Source organism: Manacus candei, unplaced genomic scaffold (assembly GCF_025592945.1).
Source record: "Manacus candei isolate 608988 ecotype Guabito, Panama unplaced genomic scaffold, ASM2559294v1 h1tg000014l, whole genome shotgun sequence".
Taxonomy (NCBI): Eukaryota; Metazoa; Chordata; class Aves; order Passeriformes; family Pipridae; genus Manacus; species Manacus candei.
The window spans coordinates 35,321,672-35,341,410 of record NW_026138062.1 but is presented as its reverse complement, the minus strand read 5'-3'; the positions used below and the strand labels follow the sequence as shown (position 1 = coordinate 35,341,410).

Here is a 19,739-nt window from a genome sequence, read left to right as displayed (position 1 = left end):
CATTTGGCTATTCTGAGCAAACTGTCAAAGAGTGACTGGGGGGCCATGCTCCTGGTAGGAATTCAGCTTCAGACAGACCAGGAAATCCTGTGATTATCATCTATGAAAACTGCACCTTTGGCTGCCACATGAAGTACAGAACAAATGCATGACTATTCATGATGAAGATCAAAATTACATACCTCAGCAGAACTCAAGGCTTTTACACTTTCAGATACCATATGAAAGGATAAATGACATGACAAAGGTCACACGAATACAGTGAGAAAAACTCACTTCCAAGTCGGACTTACTCTCATGCTGACACTGACAGCACACAAACACCAACATGCAGCACAGTGTTTTGTTGCCTTTTATAAACAGCCCTTTAAAAAGCTGTAATAAACTCTCTTTCCAGTATATTGTTTCCAGTGCCTTAGTAAGAAAATAAAAGGTAAAGTAGTGAAGTTCACCATGACAAGGTTACACATGTACAAAAACAAGTACATTAATTAAATATTGATTTTTAGCTGAAAATTTCCAATACCATGCTCTCTGAATAAAGTGACTAAAAGAAAGAAAACTCTTTCGATATAACAATACAACAACAAGCATGTGAGTGTGTGGGGCAAGGGTCAGAGCCAGGTAGAGGTATTAATATGCTATCAAAGAAAAGGTAGTTCATACAGTTATTCTGTTTCTACTTACTGTATTGGGTACATACGGCAAACCATAAACCTTCTCCTGTGTCTCCTTTAAAATTTCCGTGGTTGACTTTTTTAGAGGGTGTTTACCATGGTAGATTTGGTCCAAGACAGCATAAAATACCTGAAGAAATAAAATACATATTTGTCTTCGGCACATGGCGTTGGCATTTGAAAAACCAAAAAAGACAAATAGAAAAGAGTGTGAGAGATGGACTAGGGAGAGGGAAGAGTTTAAATTCATATGGTTTTGTAAATCTTCTATTTTTAGTATAATGCACAAGGAGAGAAGCAGGTTTTTGGATGACACCAACCACCACCATCATGACTGCATTTTTAAATAAATTAGAACCTGTCCCTAAAGCCGTCCAGCAATTTCCCTTCTCAAAAAGAGTATTTTTAAAGATATTTAATTTTTTTTAAAAAACCCTATTTTTAAGTTATTTATTTTAAAGTTATTTGAGTGGACAGAGTAAAATAAACTATTTCAGGATGTGTGCATGCAGCCATGAGAACACTTCACACCTGCAGGGGCAAGTTACAGCCTGGGCAGCGAACATGAGAATTATACAATAATAGAATCATTGAGGTTGGAAAAGACCTCATGATGATGAAGTCCAACCTTTGGTCTAAAAGCACCATGCCCACTACACGATGCTGCTGATGCTACAGAGTTTCTGCTAGAGTCTTTGAACAATGTAGTACTAAGGCATATTTTTGCTTTTATTTTAGTTCTCACCATTAGAGCAATAAGCTGCTAGAGTGCAAGCTTAGCCTGAGATCACACTGCACCAGGAGGGTACTTTGCCAGAAGTAAGAGCTGCTTCATAGGCAATTTTCATGTAGAAGCATGTGAGCTACAACAGAACACAGGCGCAAGACTAAATCACTGAGGTGTCTAGAGATTGGGACAGCAGCACGAGAAAAAGACTTTTCAAGCAAAAACAGCAAAGCAGAGTATCTGGCACTTAAACAGCAAACATAAAACAGACATGGACAGAAGACAGTGCTAAGGCTCTGTGTGTGCCATCACTGAAAATAATTGCAGTTTTTTTTCTTTTTTAACATGAAGACTTCCTATTCTGTGGAAGTGCAGGAAAGACAGAAAAAGAGGACACCCACTGCTGTGCAACACCACATATTTCTAAGAAGTCTGATGGATTTAAGGGAAGAGTTCAGTTCAGGCCATCCTGTGGTAGTCCCACTTCATAGGAAAATTGACAGTAGGGAGCCTCAAAAAGCTTTTGTGCAAGGAATGAAGCAAATAATTAGCTAGAGACTCAGGCCCAGTCACACTCCCAGGGTCACTGCAATGCCATCCCCAGTGACATAAATACACTGTTCCAGGAATTATAACCAGGAAATTTTATGGAGAAGAAGTTGTTTGGATGTTTTATGTGATCTGAGTAACACAAGCCCCTCAACCTCTGAAAAGATTCTTTATTATGAAATTCGGGTACAAACCATTCTGAACTCTTCAATAATTTATCCAAATTCAGCATGTATTTTATTTGCTCTGGATGCAAAATGTATTTTCACCAAAATTGTGACTGTTTCTATAGGACCATATTCCTTCTGTCTGAATAAGCTGTCAATTTTAACATACAGAACCTGGATAAATCCTTTGACTGTGTCTCTTGACAAATGATAAATGTGAAAATTGATTATTTTTTCCAAAAAAAAAAGAGGATTATAAAGAGAGGGGTGAATAAGCCGTGACTTGCAGGAGCTACTCCTAGATTTTCTGCTTGCTTCTTACATGGCTAATGAGGAAAAAAAAGAGGTCAGTAAGACTAAACTTGCCTAATCACCCATTAGTGGCATTGCAAGTTTTGTGTCCTACATAGCAACACTGAACAAGACATTGCTCCTCTACAAACCCAGAGTAGGCAGCAAGTTATCTGCTCAGAGGATAACTCCATGAAGATGCAACACCAAATGGCAAACAATAATGAGTACTTTATTTTTTGAAACTAAAATTTTGCAGGGGTCTTTTTAAATTTTCCATCATTATATTGATAATGTGAAAAACTAAAAATCTAAAGATAAACCTAGACTGGACTGTAAAAACTATAATATTTTTTACTCTTATCTTAGAAGAGAAAGAGGTTTTACAATGCCTTTGCTAATACCACTCATTCTCAGAGCTGGTCTCTAGAATCCTATTCAACATAGTTTAACAAAAGCTACAGCATTTATGGTAGCAAAGGTGACTGAGAATATGACCAACAGTAAGTAACATGAATAGACCCAAAAATTACATGACGTAGCAGTCCTAGAAAGTTCACTTCCTCCTGTTACCCTAGGCCTTTGTGACTCTGAAGGAGTTATTTCACACTGACTTCCCTCTCCTCTCTAAAAAAACCCAAACCAAACAGGAACCTCAGCATCCCACAACAGATTTTAGCATTCAGCTTCAGCACAACCTTTATTCTCTTTTATCTATCTCTCAGCTTTGTTAGGACCAGTTTGCAGTTACTCCTCAGTGTTCCTCACAAGATGGAGCGGACTGCACTGCAGTGGACCTTCTCTAAAGTGACGCTGAGGGTCAAGTAGTTTGTGGTCAAAGGCAGAACTCAACTCACAGCTATGAAGTGAGGAAATGTCAGCTGAAGGCCAGTGAAATGGACTGCCTAAAGAGCAATGTGGTGATAGGGAAATGAGTCACTGAAGTCAGCTATAAGCTTTCCCTTGATCCTGGCACATGTAGAGTGTGAGAAGAAAGCTATGAGCCAGACCACCTGGACAGCACAGTTAAAAAAACCCCATGCCTGGAAATAAACTTGGATGAACTTTCTACCCATAAACATTCCCATCTACAAACCACAGCTCTGTGTGTTTACACAGGCCTTTGAAATGGGAAAGGGAGACACATCCCAGGACCACAGGATTTTAGGTGATATTGCTGAGGAGCAAGCTAATACTTAATATTAAGCAGCAGCTAGAAGATGATTTCTAATTTCAGTAAAACATGTTTCTCAAAAGACCTAAAAATATGAAAAGGACATCAAATAGTTATCTATCTTCATACTGTCTCTCTATTTTGCACTTACATTGATATTTATTAGTTTCACTTGATTCCAATTCTTTCTAGCTCCTTGTCTGCTTAATAGCGTTTATATGTGAACACTTATGCATTTTCCAGTGAAGTTACTACTGACTGAAAGACTCCTGGGACTCAATCTGCCTGGCAAAAGCCTTAGGAGAAGATGCGTGAACTCTCCTATCTTTCCTCCTGAGTAACTGATTACATGACCTAAAAGAAAATTCAGAGGTATCATAGTTAAGAAAAAGCAGCAGCATTTCTTACTTTCACATGCCAATAGACTTATTTTCTCAACAGATCACAAAAGAACCTTCAGGTGTTTTCTGTAGTTCTGGAATATTTTTTAGCATTTTTCCTTCTTTTAAAGGTCAAATATGGTTTACATAGCATCTAGTCATCAAGATAGAATATAGTCTTTGCGAAGTCTGAAGGAAAGGTATTAGAATCATCATTCACAGTTTTTTCAGGTATATGCACTAGTTAGCACATATATACTTTGGCAACCGCAGACTACAAGGTATTTTTCTTCAATTATTATACCTCTAAATCTGTATGAGTAGCAGTATGTACTTCTACAAAGGAACATATTAGTTTTATATCTGCCATGCAGTCAACTTCTCTGGGACATTTTTTCTGAATTAATAAACAGAACAGCCCCGCCATCTGTTTCTTTGAAATGAGTGCACACTTCTGCAGGTTTTATATTTGGAATCTTCAAAAACATAGTGCTGAAAGTAGGAAATGAATAATACTATTCAGTGTGGCACTGTGGTCATCTGGCATGAGTTGAAACGGGTTGAACATTAGTTGCACAAGAGTAATTTGAGGGCAAGCAGCCTGCTTAATCACTGCATCACTGCCAGCACCAGTCAATCATTAGGCACCCATAGGAATTTGAGCCCATCAGAAGTGTATGTTCTCTCCCCAGTTCTTAAGTCATGGGGTGTGGAGTCACTCCAGGACAGACCCTACAGGGGCCCCAAAAGCAGCTGAGGGCCAACAGCAGCAGGGGGACTGCACAGCCCAACAGGAGCAATTGATGCGATGACCTCTCCTTTTGGAATCTGCCATCTGTCGCACCGCAGGACAGGGAGGCCATGTCACTTGGGAATATATCTGCGACTTACAGTGTTCTTGGTATACAAGCCCATTTAGCCTCCACACTGCCAATTTGGTCTCAAACCTTGACAAGATTATGGCAAATACATATTAAAAGCTGAAAGGAAATCTGTCAGATCTATAAATAGCTGTTATGGGTGGACACACTAGGAAAGAATGGGCACATGTGAAAGGACTTGATCATCACTTTGGTGGTTACTAATCCACACATGCATTGTGCTCTCATGAATATAGGTTCACAATTAAGCATTCGCAGCACAAATTTTATTTCCATCTAGAATTTTTCTGCCCCCGATAAAAATATCCTATATGAACTATTTATATTCTTGCCCACATTCTTTCTAGATTATCAAATATCTCTATGAGAATCTTCCAAAGCCAGGAGTGTGCATTTCAAAATCAGACCTGCAGAGAGGGTGCAGTTATATTTGCATGTCACAGAGGTATAGCCACAGATAGCACCCTTCTTGTTGACACTTTCTCAGCCAACCCTGGCTGCTGACAGCCAGCACTGCACTGAAAGCATAATTCAAAAGTCCATTAGGTTTAACCAATGAAGAATACATGTATACATTGAAAACAGTGTTCAGTCTGGCTTTAATTAGTGTAACTGACGTGTGTACAATTTACAGGTCCACACTCCAGACTTCTGATTAATTTTAAATTCCTTCAAATAACTGCACAGAGCAAACTGCCAATATTTAACTGAGTTTTAATTTTAGATCAACTTCAGTTAACCATTGCAACTCATGCTTGTAGACAGGGTTGTGATCATTTGGAAACTCCTCAAAGCGAAAAATTACAAAAAATCTGATCTTTAAATTTGTTTCTTTCTACATCTCAAAAATAATAACTAAACTTTACTAAGGTACTAGCAGAGTTATCTCACCTAAACACCAGGTTAACTGTAAAAGGAAAACTTATATGCTTCTGGCTTAAGGCAAAACAAAGAAGAAAACAAAATCACAAAAATCACACAGCAGAAACTTCTAGCACACTAAAAGCAGCCAAACTTGCACTGTAAAAACCCTTGACTGGATGCTAATGCTACAGTACACATCGGAGAATTGCTGTTGTACGACAGAAAAAGACCAAATACCCATTTTAGACAGAACCCTAACTTCCCTTACTTTCTTTGAAGAACAGCAACACTGATTGTTTATGTGAATGACTGATCAATCGCACCTACTCAGAGAAAATAAAGGTTTATGAATTTAGTTAGTTCTCTTAACACTGTGAGAGAGAAATCTTACATGCTTACAGCTCAGCCAGCAATTCCAATGTGATAAATCGTCACTTTCATAGTGCAGCTACAGAAGACAAGGAGCTCAAATCACGTTGTACTAAATAAACATGATGGTTTGATTTTTCTAAGGTGGCCTGTATCTCTCAGTCCTGCAACATTTTAATGATTTCAGGTATCCAATATGTCCTCTACTTCAAGTTCTCCATAAATGATTCCATTAATTCAAGAATTCAATCTTAAAACACACATGGGAATTCTGATAATGCTAACATTTTCAAAGCCATGAGTTTCATCATATTTTCCTACAGATTTAGACATTTAGCTTGAAGTAGACAGCACAGAACACATTCAGAAAAACAAACATGACAATTAAGAAAAAAAACAGATAATGTGTCTACATTAAAATTAAAATTTGGTAAAATCATAGGAACCAAAATATGTTCTTTAAGTTCTGAATAGAGAATAGAAACTAGAATGCAAAGAACATACCTGGAGTTGCATATCAGCTGCAGCACACACCTTTTTGGACTCACACAGTCTTGACACCATGTTTTTGGGTAGTGGCTTGAATTAAAAAAAAATTCAGATCACAGAATTATTATACATTTTTAAACAGGATGGTAATTACTAGAAGAGGCTGAGGATACAAAAAAACTTGATGGTAATAAAACCACATTTGAAGTACTTTGCATTGAGGAAGGAAATCTCATTTGTGGAGCAAAGCATTAAACAGTCAATTAAGATATCAGCAGTAATTTACATAGCAATAGAGAAATCACTGTGTCTCTGTTTTTCTATAAATTGATGTCATATTCCCTTATATGCCTGTTAAAAATGTTATTACTATCTTTAGAGATAAAGAACAGATTGGAGCAGTTAAAGCCCTCCCAGATCACTCTGTCTTAACCAAATGAATTAAATAGGGATAAAATAACTAGGGTCTTGCTAAAATATTAAGAAAGGTACTACAAGTTGTACAATATAATATGGATGCTCACTATTAAACTGGACTCTAAAATCATACCTATGCTTTTTATAGTGTGTTACAGTGTTTGAGAAATAATACAAGAAAGTCTATAGATACGGCAGAGCCATATGTTTAGATTTGGTGCAAATTATATGACTTCAAGACAAACAACGTTCACAGGATAAAAAATCCAGCTCAGAGAAGTTACACATAAGTGAAGAAAATATTATGAATTAACTCTGTGGAATCTGGAACTTGAAGCAGGTAAGAAAAACTATCAAGTTGCATGGCTGTTTATGCAATACTTGCTAACACTTTTAACCTCTTCTCCAAGTCAAAAGTTAGCTGGGTCAAGAATGGTATAGAACAACATCCACTATTTTGCCTGTCATATATGTGCACAGCTTTTAAATTTCAACACACAAAAATGAACAAACAAACACGAAGCCTGTCCTGCAGTATATCCTTGTTGGGCCAATATTACCCTTCACAAATACAAAAAAAATTAGATTAAATTGAAAGAATGATAAAGAGATCACTTATTTTTCCCTGAAACACCTTTGGGATCTTAAGATTTCAGGGAAACAAAATTTTACTCCAGAGAGTTTTTCAAAGATCACTACTGTTCTCTAAGGTATGTTTCTGTGAATGTCATGCACACAGATATGCTGAGGTCTTGAACTCAGGAAGATGTACTGTTTCAGGCAATAGAAACTCTTCCTCCTTGCTTCATTACAATCTCACACAGCCCACTGATAAGCAGCTGAGTGAAAGAAAAAAAATCAGCATGAGTATTTTACTTATCCTAAAAGATGAGCTCTTGGATAAAACCAGAATGCAACAGTCATCCTCCTTCTAAAAGAAAGACAGCCTTCACAGAGCTTTGGCTACAACTCTATTAATTGAATAACCATTCAGTTTTTTAAATCTAAATACTATATGCTTTACTTTGCATTCCACTTTTCCATCCTTCTCTTCTAAGTAATTTGAAGGTCTTGGAATGAATTTTTCAGTATGTTTTTCATGGTAGCTAAAAGAACAGAATTCCCTGTGTCCCAAAGCACTCTTAACTCCTTATTGTTTTGTAGTAACTGCAATACATTACAATTGTTAACTATCTGTGGGCTTACTTTTGTAATCATGCTAATACAATACTGTCCTTGTAATTCCATCTCTGTGAAAAATGAACTCAGTTCAAATTTGAACAGCTGAAATGCTGGCCTTTGTTAAAGAGCGTCTCCAAAGACACACAAGCTTAAAATGATTTAGCTCAGACCTACCACATATCTGTGCACTTAACAACTGAAATTAAACAAACAAACACAGTGGTACAGAATGGTACCCATGCACCAGATTGTCTGCTTAAGCAGACCTCACTTCGGTATGGTTTGACTCATGAGTTTACCTGACTAATTCAACTTTAGTAACTAATTAACGCAGTCCCCTCTATTCCTTTTTTTTATCTCAAGGATTTTCTGTTTTGAGTTATCTTTCAGATGGAAGGAAAAGTAGGCTTGCAACTTTCTTGAAACAAACATTTTTGTACTGGCCAGGTTTTACAACTAAATTCGAAAGACTTGCTCCTTTTGCCAGAAGAGCTTGCAAGCTTTGTCACTCCTCTGTATTTAACAACACAACCATCAAAAATGGACAGAAAGCAGATACAAGCTTTCTGTAAACTTCAAGATACTTTGGACCACATCCTCATGATCTACATCTAAATGTTGAATGCATTCTCATCTTTGAAAGCCTGCCAACCAATTTTTTTCTGCAATGCTACTGAAATACAGTTTTCAACAGTCCACATGTTTTAATAACCAAAACACCTCTTCCCCCCCTCCTCTTCCCATAAGCATAAGCAACAATCCTAAGTGTGGATCATCAAGGATAAGTCCTTCTACAATTGGCTTTTATAGCAATGGCAATCATAAGCTCAGACTACACTAACAAGTTTCTCTGACGTAATTCTGTTCAATAGGACTGTTAAAAATTACACAACCTGAAGTCTATCCGCAAAAACGTAGATGCAGCAATGCCAAAAGAAGGATGCTTTTTCAAATTATCTGCATGGCCTCTGCCACAGGCTGGGTCGGTAGAAAGCCTTCCTTCTGTCAACGTCCAGCAGAGCTACGCTGGTGTAGTTGTTGCAGAAAAGATCCTTCTCACACAGAAAAGCTCAGTCTCTTAATTCATAAGAAGAAACTCAGTGGAAATTCTCATACAAAACAACATTTGGATTAAATGGTTTTACAAATGTCACATTTTAACTTTTTCATCCACCTTCCTTACTTCCCCTTGAAAAGGGGGTGAAGTGGACTCATTTTCTTTCAAATAACTAAAAAAATGGAGGAAAAAAACAAAGATTGAATTTCCTATTTGCACAACAAAAAATTAATCAGGGAAAAAGCGGAGAAAATAAGCCCCAAAAAGATCTCTGCGAAGTTGTAAGAAAGGTGGGATTTTCTACTCGAAGTACTTTGTAACATATACACAACAGATAAAAGTAATTAGTATAACAATCACTAAATTTCAAGAACAGAAAAGATTACTTCAATCTATTCATATTTAAATGGCAGACACAGAAATCCAATATTAGGTTCTTAAAATCAGCTTAGATGAACCAGTATAAGTAAAAGTAGATTTATATATGTTGGATAATGGCTTAAAAATCCATTCCAAAATTCTCAAAAAGCAATTAAAAGGAAGCCATCTAAAGCCCTCAAAAGCCACAGAGCAATTTCAGGCTCTTCTTCTCATCTTCCAGCATAATCCATTCTTGCCCCCTTCAAGACTGAATTTCTACATCAAACTTCTCTCAATTGCTCTCTGAAAGAGGAAGATTTCACCACCAATAAACAGAAGAAGTTTATGGAAATGCCAAATGGGACACAGCGTCTGGTTCTTAGCTTTTGCACTGAAACTAAACATGGTTTAGATTTGTTAAGTCATTTTGAAAATATAAAGCCATAAATAATGTTCCACAAATCTCTTTCAGATGTTTTAGTGAAGCTCATTCTCTAAACTCATATGCAGTCAGATTAACTCCATGCTGTTTAAACACTACATGAACTTTACAGAGAACACCAGAAAGCAATATTTCAGTATGTGCACTCAAACATATAAATGATGAACACTCCTGATCTGGGTACACTTAACTCCCAGGTTTCAACAAGATCAGTGCAATCAATTCTACAGAAATGGTTGCTTTGTTGCAGAAAAAAAAAAAATATTTACAGAGCAAATTTCTCAGACAGTATCCATTAAAATAGAAGTTAAGCAACATATTTTCCTAACTTTTCAATGGAGGTAAACATAATTCTACTTCCACAATACTGAAATACACTGAATGCTTAGTATTGGATAAAAAGCTTCAATGAAGTGTAACACACCAAACAACTTAAGAGGCATTTTTGAAATGTCTGTACAAATACAAATAATTTTCTGCTGCCATATCTTAAAGCGATCACCAAAAGTCACCTTGTTCCAAAGAGCACTGTTCTTTAAATATTCCACAGAAAGCAGATCCTTGCAGGAGACTGATACACAATAGCTTCATGTAAAAAAGGCATCAGAGTTTTAATGCAGAGATGCATTAAAAATGCATCTAACCGAATCTAACTAATCCTAATTTAATCCTAAATAGAGCAGTATGGTTTTCATCACAAACTATTTCAATCATCACCTCATACTGTGTTAAAAATGGGAGTTTTTGAACACTGCAGATCCTTTCCATGATTTTTTGTCCATGATTTGGTACCTGAGCTTTATTTTAAGATAGACTTTAGAGAGTTCAGTGATTAATCCTATTTTTGTCATAACTTACCTGTAATTAAATTAAAATATTTCAAATAATTCACACAGAAGTTGTTCACCTACTACACTAGGTAAGAGAAAAAAGCCTGAAATTTTTAAGTATGTGATTTGAACCTTGGATATAAGAATCTGGTATTCTTTTGCAGATTACATTTATCTTTTCTGCAATGACAATACATACATTTTTTTCTGAATAACTGAAATTATAATATTAAAATATTTTCTATCCATTGTTTATTTCTACTTTAAACATTATTGATAAATTACAGATGAAAATATTATTCTTTTCCTAAATACATTAATTCCTATTTTCAATATTTTACACATTAGATTTCCCTACCTGTCCTGTTTTATAATGCCTTGCAAACTGGTTAACCACTCGATAGTCATTTGCAAAGTACTCCATCAGAATTGAGGGAACTTCAGCAAAATCAGTAGGACATCTGGTCCCTAGAGGTAGAATAATTGTACATATTAGCATTTGCTATTTCCATTAACACAAATAGTTAACTCTCCCAAAAGGTTTTGCAACTTTCAGTTTGGACTTTTGGTGAACTTTAACGTTCTTTCATTTATTAAGTCAATATTTTATTTCCATTATTGTACATATTGCCAGAAAAGCTTCATTATAATCCTACACATTTTACTATAAATCACAAAGTAAAACAAAATATTTGAACAGCTGGGTGAGGCACCTTATAAAGCTCTGGATCACACCCTTTTTAAACTAAACCAGACTGTAGCCAAACTGGCCCTACATGAAAGACCAAATCTATTTAAGTGTCCTAAACCTAAATTAAACTACAATGTAAATAAAACTCTGCCTTAATCCCATTCACAGTTACAATTTTTAGCTTCCATCTGTTTGCTGAGCTTACTTATGTTTTATATTAACCTCACTTTATAACACCAAGTCATTCATTCAAGGAACAATCTTGCAGATTGAAGACACTGTGTAAGTGCAGTGAGGTAATATGTTAGTATTTTCAAATAGTACTTTCCCAAAAACTCTATTTACACTAATCTTTATCAGCACCTTATACAATGGAAGTTATTAAAAAGCATAACACATCACCAAATCAAAGTTGAATTTTTAACTTCTGTATTAAAGTCAGCAATGTAAAAGTTGTTGCTTTAATAATGGACCCACTGCGTTATTACCTCTATCCCTGTCTGCTAGAGACAATATCAACATTCAAAATCAGTCTTAAATCTATGTAAGCTTTTACTATTTTTTTGAAGACTATTTTTTAAAATCACTCATTTCATCTTCATAAACCCTTCTCTAATTTTTAATCTTAATTTATAATATGTTTATATTCAATGTTTTCAGACAAATACTACTCTTTAGTATAAACAGCATTTGTCACACTGTTTTTTACCTCCTAAATTGAGAGAAACCATCTTCTAAGAGCCATCATTATCCAAAGGCAAGATAAAGTCTAAAAAACTATCCATTGCAGTTCTTCACTGTACTTGCTTCAGATTGAACTCACCTTCAGACTAGAGACACAAAAACTATGCCCAAGATTGCATGAGGTTTCACCAGTATCTTTACCATTCTAACACGTACTGCTGTTACATACAGCTCCAATGCAATTTCAAACCACATTTGACTGTTTCACAGACACATTAGCTATATGCAGTTCTGCATTACATAAAACTGTTCTTCTGTTTCTCCACTACTGCTGAAAAATCCAAGCATAAATTCTCTTTGTACTCTGCAAATGCATGATGTGCACTGTGTAGTTCTGAATTATATTTTACTTCTAAGACTTTAGTATCCAGTCATTCAGCTCTTATGCAATACCCCAATCCGTCTTTCGTGCCATCACATTTCATTAGTAGTCTTTTTTTGTTGCTGTTTGAAAATAATTTTTAAAAAGCCTAAAACAAGGCAGGTCCCAAGACAAAAGCCTGCAAAACTACACCAGTCTAGGTATTTATGCTTTCTCAGTGCTCCTTAACAAAGTAACATAATTCTTTTAATAACCATTGAAGAAACTCATGATTTATGTTATCTGAAAATCAGAAAGGTAAAAGGTAAAATCAGAAAGGCAGTTATCTGGGATAAGTTAGCCCTCCTGTAAAACAAATGTAGGCATTCTATACCGCATGATAAACTGAAATGGAATTCAAGGCTACATTTTGAAAAATCTTATACATACATATGCATGAAACAACCAATAAATGCATATGGTAAAATGAAAGATTAGTTTAAAAAGAAGCACATCTTAAGTCAAAACTATATAGTATTATCCAAGTTTTGGGCCCACGGAGGGCAGGATGGGTTCCTGAACATTTGGGAATGTAATCAGAAAAAGAAGGTGGGAGAGAGCAGGAAAGATGTCAAATACTCATCTCATCTCAACTAGAATGTCAAATTTTTTGTTCTCACGATAGCCTGCAGTCATCTTGTTTCCATACTTTGCCACCCTAGTGTTTCATGAGAGGAGATGGCCCCTAACAGACATCCCTGGGACAAGCCCTTTGACTGCTAAGCATTCCAAATCCTAAAAAAAAAAAAAAAGATTCTCTGCAGAAACAACACCACAGACCTCCAGTGCTGCTTTTGCAATGCTAGATCTCGAGTTAAATCCTCTGGGATACAGGACTGCCTGGAGCTAAGGCAACACTGAAACCATATACAGGGGTTCCTGGAAAGTCTGAGGTCTCAAAATTAGCCGTTTCCTGCCCCTTTAAGACTTTGACATGCAGACACATGATTCAGCACAAGAGAACTCTCACCAAAGCAGTTACTTTGGGCATCTAAGTACTCCTGCAGGTCAAGATGAGCAAGGCTATATGAGTGGAAGCAGTGGGGGAGGGCCCTTAGCTGTCCCAAGGACTACACAGAGCTTATACTGAAAGAGCTCATGCTGTCTTCAGTTGTTTTAACCATGTCCAGTAGAGACATACTCAGAAACAGCTCAGCATATTTTAATTTTATGTGGAAGACTTAAAAAAAAGTATCTTTTGCCTCTGGCTGCAGAGGTATGTATTGATAAAATATTAACTGTACCACAGACACCCCTTTGTATCATTAGCCTAATGTAAAAATAGTAAAACATTAAAAAAAAATCTTCAGACAAGGAAGTCGCAATCGCATCTGTTCAGTTGTGGGCTTTTTAATAAGTAAATGTCCACTGCACTTGGGATTTTCAGCACACTGTTATAGAAAAGAATATACCAAGCTGTCCACAGCCAAAAAAAGTAGCATGCCAAGCAGCCTTAGCCAGCACGTCTTGGACCCATTTGCCACAACTGCAGAAGGCTATAGAAGCCAGCAACCTGTCAGCCAATACACTCACTGCCACTACTTGAGAAAGGAGCCTAAATTAAAAAAGGCAATATTCCTTTCCTGTGCATCCAGTAAGCTGTGATTGCATATTCGTTTGTGTTCACTCATGTATGACTAAAAGGCCCACCAGTTAGTCATGCTTGCAAATACAGTATGTTTTCAATATATCAGTTTTGCTTTAATCAGAATCAACTAGAAAAGTCCTGGCTTTACAGATTTTTCTATATTGCCAGTGTATGCTCTTTGCAAGACCTAATTCACTAATTCTTCTTCATTCAATTTCCTAAATCATTTCCAACCCAGATACAACTTTAGTTTAATCTATTTTCAATCCTCCAAGTGTTCCAACAATTATAAACGCCACATAAGGCAAACTTGCAAGAGTGGGTACCAACAACAGAACAAAGATCAACAGTACATAAAGAAGAGGTGCAAATGCCTAATTCTTATTAGAAGAAGAATAATATTCAAGAGTTGTTTGGTTGATTTTAGATAATATCTGAGGACCTGATACTGCATTTTCAAGTCTTCAAAGGTGTAGAACTATCTGCATGACTCAACCATTGCTAGTTCGTACTCTCTTTTCCTTGTTTTGTTCTGATTTTTTTTTTAATCCACTCTTTTCTTCTGGAAATTAAACATTTAACTAAAACAAAACAAAAAAAATCACTGTTAAAGCATTCTTACCAGTGACATGCTGGTACCGAGTTCTTCCCAGCATAGAATGCATAGCATGTCCCATTTCATGGAAGAGATTCTCCATCATGCCAGGACTTAATAGTGTTGGTGCACCCCTTGCTGAATGGGGAAGGCTAAGCATAAGAACAACAACAGGTAGCTGGTACTCTCCATTTTCCCTTAGCCTTCCTCCTCGAACTGTAAAGTGACAATCCTTTTCAAGATAAACGCAAACATATGGACAGCCAATGTCATTACATCAATGATATTGAAACAATTATTAAATTATTAAATTAAACCTAAATTGTTAAATCTAACCATATACTCAGTTACACAAGTAGAATTCAATGATCACTAAGAGTGTTGTTCAATAGCAGCTCACTGTTTCTCCATCTTTATTATTTGTTTCAAATTCATATGGAAATTACTTTATTCCATAAAGAAAACACCATGTTGCTCTTAGAAAATATTGTTTTTTAGAATTATCAAGACCTCTCAGTTTTTCTAAAAAAATATCACAAGCTCAAAGAAATTTACTGATGTGTCAAATCTATAATGTATAGATTAAGTTTTCCTCTCACTCTTCAGCAATAACTTCATTATCTTAATACCACGCAGCACTCCTATTGTGAAAAATTAGCAAAACAGAGCAGTACATTAAGCTAATGTAGATTTAAAATTTGTCCACTCATCACCTCACTAAAGGTGATAATTTGTAGATGTTTCTACTGAGTGAAGTGTGTACTGTAGTGCATCATATAGTAAGTATACTGGCATCAGATAGTGAGCAAGCCACAAGTTAGAACCATTTACAGTTTTAAGTAGAATTTTGAATAAAAATTAGTTTTCATTACGAGCTTTTACCTTTAGAGAGTGTAAATTTCAGATTGTTCCTACTTATGAACACCAGAAAATAGGTGTTTAAATATCTACCATTTCTCTAAACAGAGTTCTGTGACATTTCATAGTGCCTGTTAGTCTGTACCACAGACTCTGAGTTCAGCCTACTGAGAATGTTTTTTAAATGAATGGTTACTCACAAAAAAATATATTACCTAAAAGCACATTTCGAGCTACAGACTTTCCCTGTTTAAATTTAATTTATTTTAAAATCAAGATAACTTTTACGAAAAACTTACACTAAACATAAATGGCACTAATGCTACACTCATTACTCAAATAAAACCCACACTGAAATCAGATAAAAAATGTTACCTGATGTGGTTTATCAGGTCGTTGAAAGAAGTCACAATAGATGTATCCTAGCAAACCTTCAGTTTCATGAACAACAGCCTGAAGAAAAAAAGAGTATCATTTCCACAGTGAAAGCACTGATGTGTAAATTGAAGACACAATATTCTAATTCAAAGATATAAAATTAATAAATGCCAAATGAACTGGGAATAATTAATGTAAAATCAGTTGGTAATTTTAATTGAAAAAATTATATATAGAAAATTCACAGCTTGTCTCTCAAACTACAGACATTTCTGCATTTCACTCAAAACTAATCAGTCACAGATCAGTATTAAAAGCAGCCCTCAAATGTCAAACAGAAGCCAATTTACCATGGATATAAAAATAGAAAGAGTAAGGAGTAACTAAAATTGACCCACAGGATATAAAGAACAGCAGCTCTTGCTGGAGGCTGGAGGTGGAAAAGCACTGGAGAAGATCTGGCAGTCAACAAATGTAGGGAAGACAACAGAGGAACCTGGGAACTTGATGAGCAAGTTATTGCCCAAGTTACTGCCCAAGTTTTTATTTCCACCCACCCCTAAAAAGAGGGCAGAAAAATAAAAGGCATAAAAATCAATCACAAAGTAAAGATGACACACAGAGTTAAAAAAAATGAGGAAAAGACACATGACTGCTAGGATCCACACCTACAGCATTCTAGTCATCTATGGTTATCTACAAATTGAAACTAAAAAAACTAGCAGGGCTCATTCAAAAGGACATCTTGAAAGGTACAGCAATAATCTCCAAACAGAAAAACTGCCTCTGATTCAGGCACCCTACACAGAGATATTGTGAAGTTCATAAAATACCAAACATACAAAAGACACTTTGAAAGTATAAAGCCCCTGAGGTCTAACTTGAACTAAAATTAGACAACTAGTTTGTCCTTTTGATAGGTACCCAAGTAATTTTAAAAAAAAATTTGACTTGGTTCACAGGAACACGCTGCCTTGTCTATCTTCCCTTTGGTTTCAGACGCTGGGAACAAGAATACTTACCAACTTTCGAACATCTTCAGACCAAATCTCTCCTCTCTTTGTCTGCTCAGTATAAAGGGAGATTCCTAACAGCTGACTGAACAAAGAGTTCAAACCTTCCATGCATGCCCCAAGAGAGAAAAATGGACAGTACAAGCTAGGATCAATGTTGTACCTAAGGAAATACAAGAATCCCAAATCAGTCAGTTAGCAGAGCTACATAAACTACCATTTGCACCTTCAAGCCATAGGACAAAATACACTAATTCAGCCCCAAGGCCGTTACTAGGCATGCTTTATTTTTCAAATAGTGAAACTAAGTCACAGGCTAGTTATGGCACAGAGCTTAAGAGTAACGTGATTTTTCTTATACTCAAATTTGGACACCAAATTCAACAGATGTTGACTATCATTTTCAGAAATGTAGTGAACATGTAGCTAAACAGACCATGGCAATACAATGGGTGGCCAAGCTGTGGCTTTTGATCCACAAGAGGCCACTGGCACTCAAGTGCCTTTCCCATGCCAAGGCTGCACTGTGTGACTGATCAGAAAAATGAGCTGGTTTTGGCTGTGGTGTAAGCCAAATCCTCAGCTAGGGCAGGAAACCAACTGGTAAGCACTGCTGACTCTGCAGTCTTGTCTTTCACTATTTCTTTCAGCGATAGAAACACTAAGGAGACACAATCACCTCCCATGCACAAATCACACCCCAAGCTCTGGGGACTCTCTTGAACCATGTAGAAAGTATCTTGCAGCTTTGGGCCACATGAAGATTTTAGTATGTGACATGGATTTCAAACATGGCCAAGCTTCCTGAGCCTGTCCTCAACCAACTATGTTCAAGACACTGGAGCACAGAAGACAATCATAGGAAGGAAGACACCATACATCTGCATGCACACATATAAACTGAGAATGAACAAAAAGTAGTTCAGAGATGTATGCAACCTATAAGTGGGCTCAAACTTCCTGAGGCTCTGACTCTAAAAAGTAAACACACTACAAGTGTATCAAGCAGACAAATGCTTTGTAAACTTATACCTTTCACAAGCTGCTCAGGACTACACAACTCTTTGGAGGCAACAGCAAAATCAAAACTGGAATCTGCTTGCTGTGCATGCACCGCAAATGGCAAAAATGTTCTTGTCTCCTCATTTCACATACAAAGTCCAAGTGTTATTTATACCATTTTCTGGAGTCTAAGACTAAAGACTGTTTAACTCTAGAGAATCACAGTCACTCCCTTCTATCTTCTTTCACACTCTTGTGCTTTTGCTTCTTTGCTTCTAGCATCGGCTAGACTACAATAGCTGGACACCAAAGACGAGAACCATGCTGTTTTATGGTCCATGATCAAAAGACTTATTGACCAGCTGTGAAAGAGCCAGCTAGTCCCTATTCACTCACCTATCCTTCCTTCCTTCCCACTTCCACACAGAGACGACCTAAAAATGAAGCCCACTGGGGATACTGCATTTGCCAATGTGCTGCTTACAACTGCAGCTACAATTCACTACTCAGCTTCACTGCACTGCGAGGCACAGCAGGGTGAGTTACTCCTCTAAGTGGAGTTAATCCTCGAAGCCACAGACATGTTAAAGTACAAGATTTTGCTTATTTTCACACTACAAATGCAAGAAGCTAAAGCCAGAGTATTCCATTCTACTTTACTAGAACATAGAAAATAAAGCAGATTTTGCCTCTACTATACTGACACACTTCTAGATGCATAGCAACACTTGAATTCACACTTTGCATGCTTCCATACACACGTTTTCCTTCTTACTCAGAAAGTCATTACACCAAAAGAACAGAAAGAAGCATGATACAAATCAGTTTAGATCAAGTTAGATTAAAAGACTGTAAGCAAGTCTCTAAAAGAAAGCAGAAGAGATGAGTTCATTTCCATGTAAGCCACAGACATTTGGAGTACAGAGGACACTGATTCACACACAGAGTCCCCCCAGAAGTACAGAATTACAGGGTATGTGCTGAATATCTGGAGAATTTTTAAGTCAGCAAGTCCTCAGTATTGCAGCTCCTTCAAGAGTGGCGTTTTTTTGAAAACTTTAGCAGATAAATGTCTCCAGACTCCTACAGAATCACCCTCTGATCACCTTCTGCCCAGATTGTTACATGAAAACTTAAACCCACCACTAAGTGCTTCAGCCCTCCTGATTCTACTCTGAAGCTCTCCCTGCATACAGACTACAAGACCTGCGAAAATGACCCTTCTTTTAGCAGCAAATCATAAGAACTTCCATAATAGTCTAGGACTGTTTTTTGTCACATCACTTGATACCACATCTGTCACATTTGATACCATCATCCTACATAGCAGTATGATGATCAGTAGCACAAAGGTTGGAGGCCAGTAACCAGCAGTACACTCCAGGGGCCAGTACTGGGTCCAGTCCTGTCTAGTCATTGGCAGATGACACCAAACTGGGTGTCAATCAAACTGTCCACCAAATTGGCTGATATATCAGAGGCTCATGGTGCCATCCAGTGGGATCTTGACAGCTTGGATAAATGCGCTGACAGGAATGTCCTGAAGTTCAAAAGAAGTACAAAGTCCTGCACCTGGGAAGGAACAACCCCCGGCACCAGTATATGCTGGGGGACATCCAGCAAGAAAGCAGTTTTGCAGAAAATGTCCTGGGC

At 36.9% G+C, this 19,739-nt stretch overlaps 1 protein-coding gene across 1 annotated transcript in view; it reads right to left on the bottom strand.

Moving 5' to 3' along the window:
• Positions 1 to 19,739, bottom strand: part of MIPEP (mitochondrial intermediate peptidase) — a 71,998-nt gene that overhangs the window by 26,243 nt on the left and 26,016 nt on the right. Inside the window, exons 11-16 of the mRNA XM_051780112.1 lie at positions 17,094 to 17,247; positions 16,069 to 16,146; positions 14,863 to 15,067; positions 11,215 to 11,324; positions 6,584 to 6,658; positions 688 to 807 (exon numbers count right to left, since the gene is read on the bottom strand). Coding sequence (XP_051636072.1) covers positions 688 to 807; positions 6,584 to 6,658; positions 11,215 to 11,324; positions 14,863 to 15,067; positions 16,069 to 16,146; positions 17,094 to 17,247 — 742 coding nt within the window. The remainder of the gene's footprint in view (positions 1 to 687; positions 808 to 6,583; positions 6,659 to 11,214; positions 11,325 to 14,862; positions 15,068 to 16,068; positions 16,147 to 17,093; positions 17,248 to 19,739) is intronic.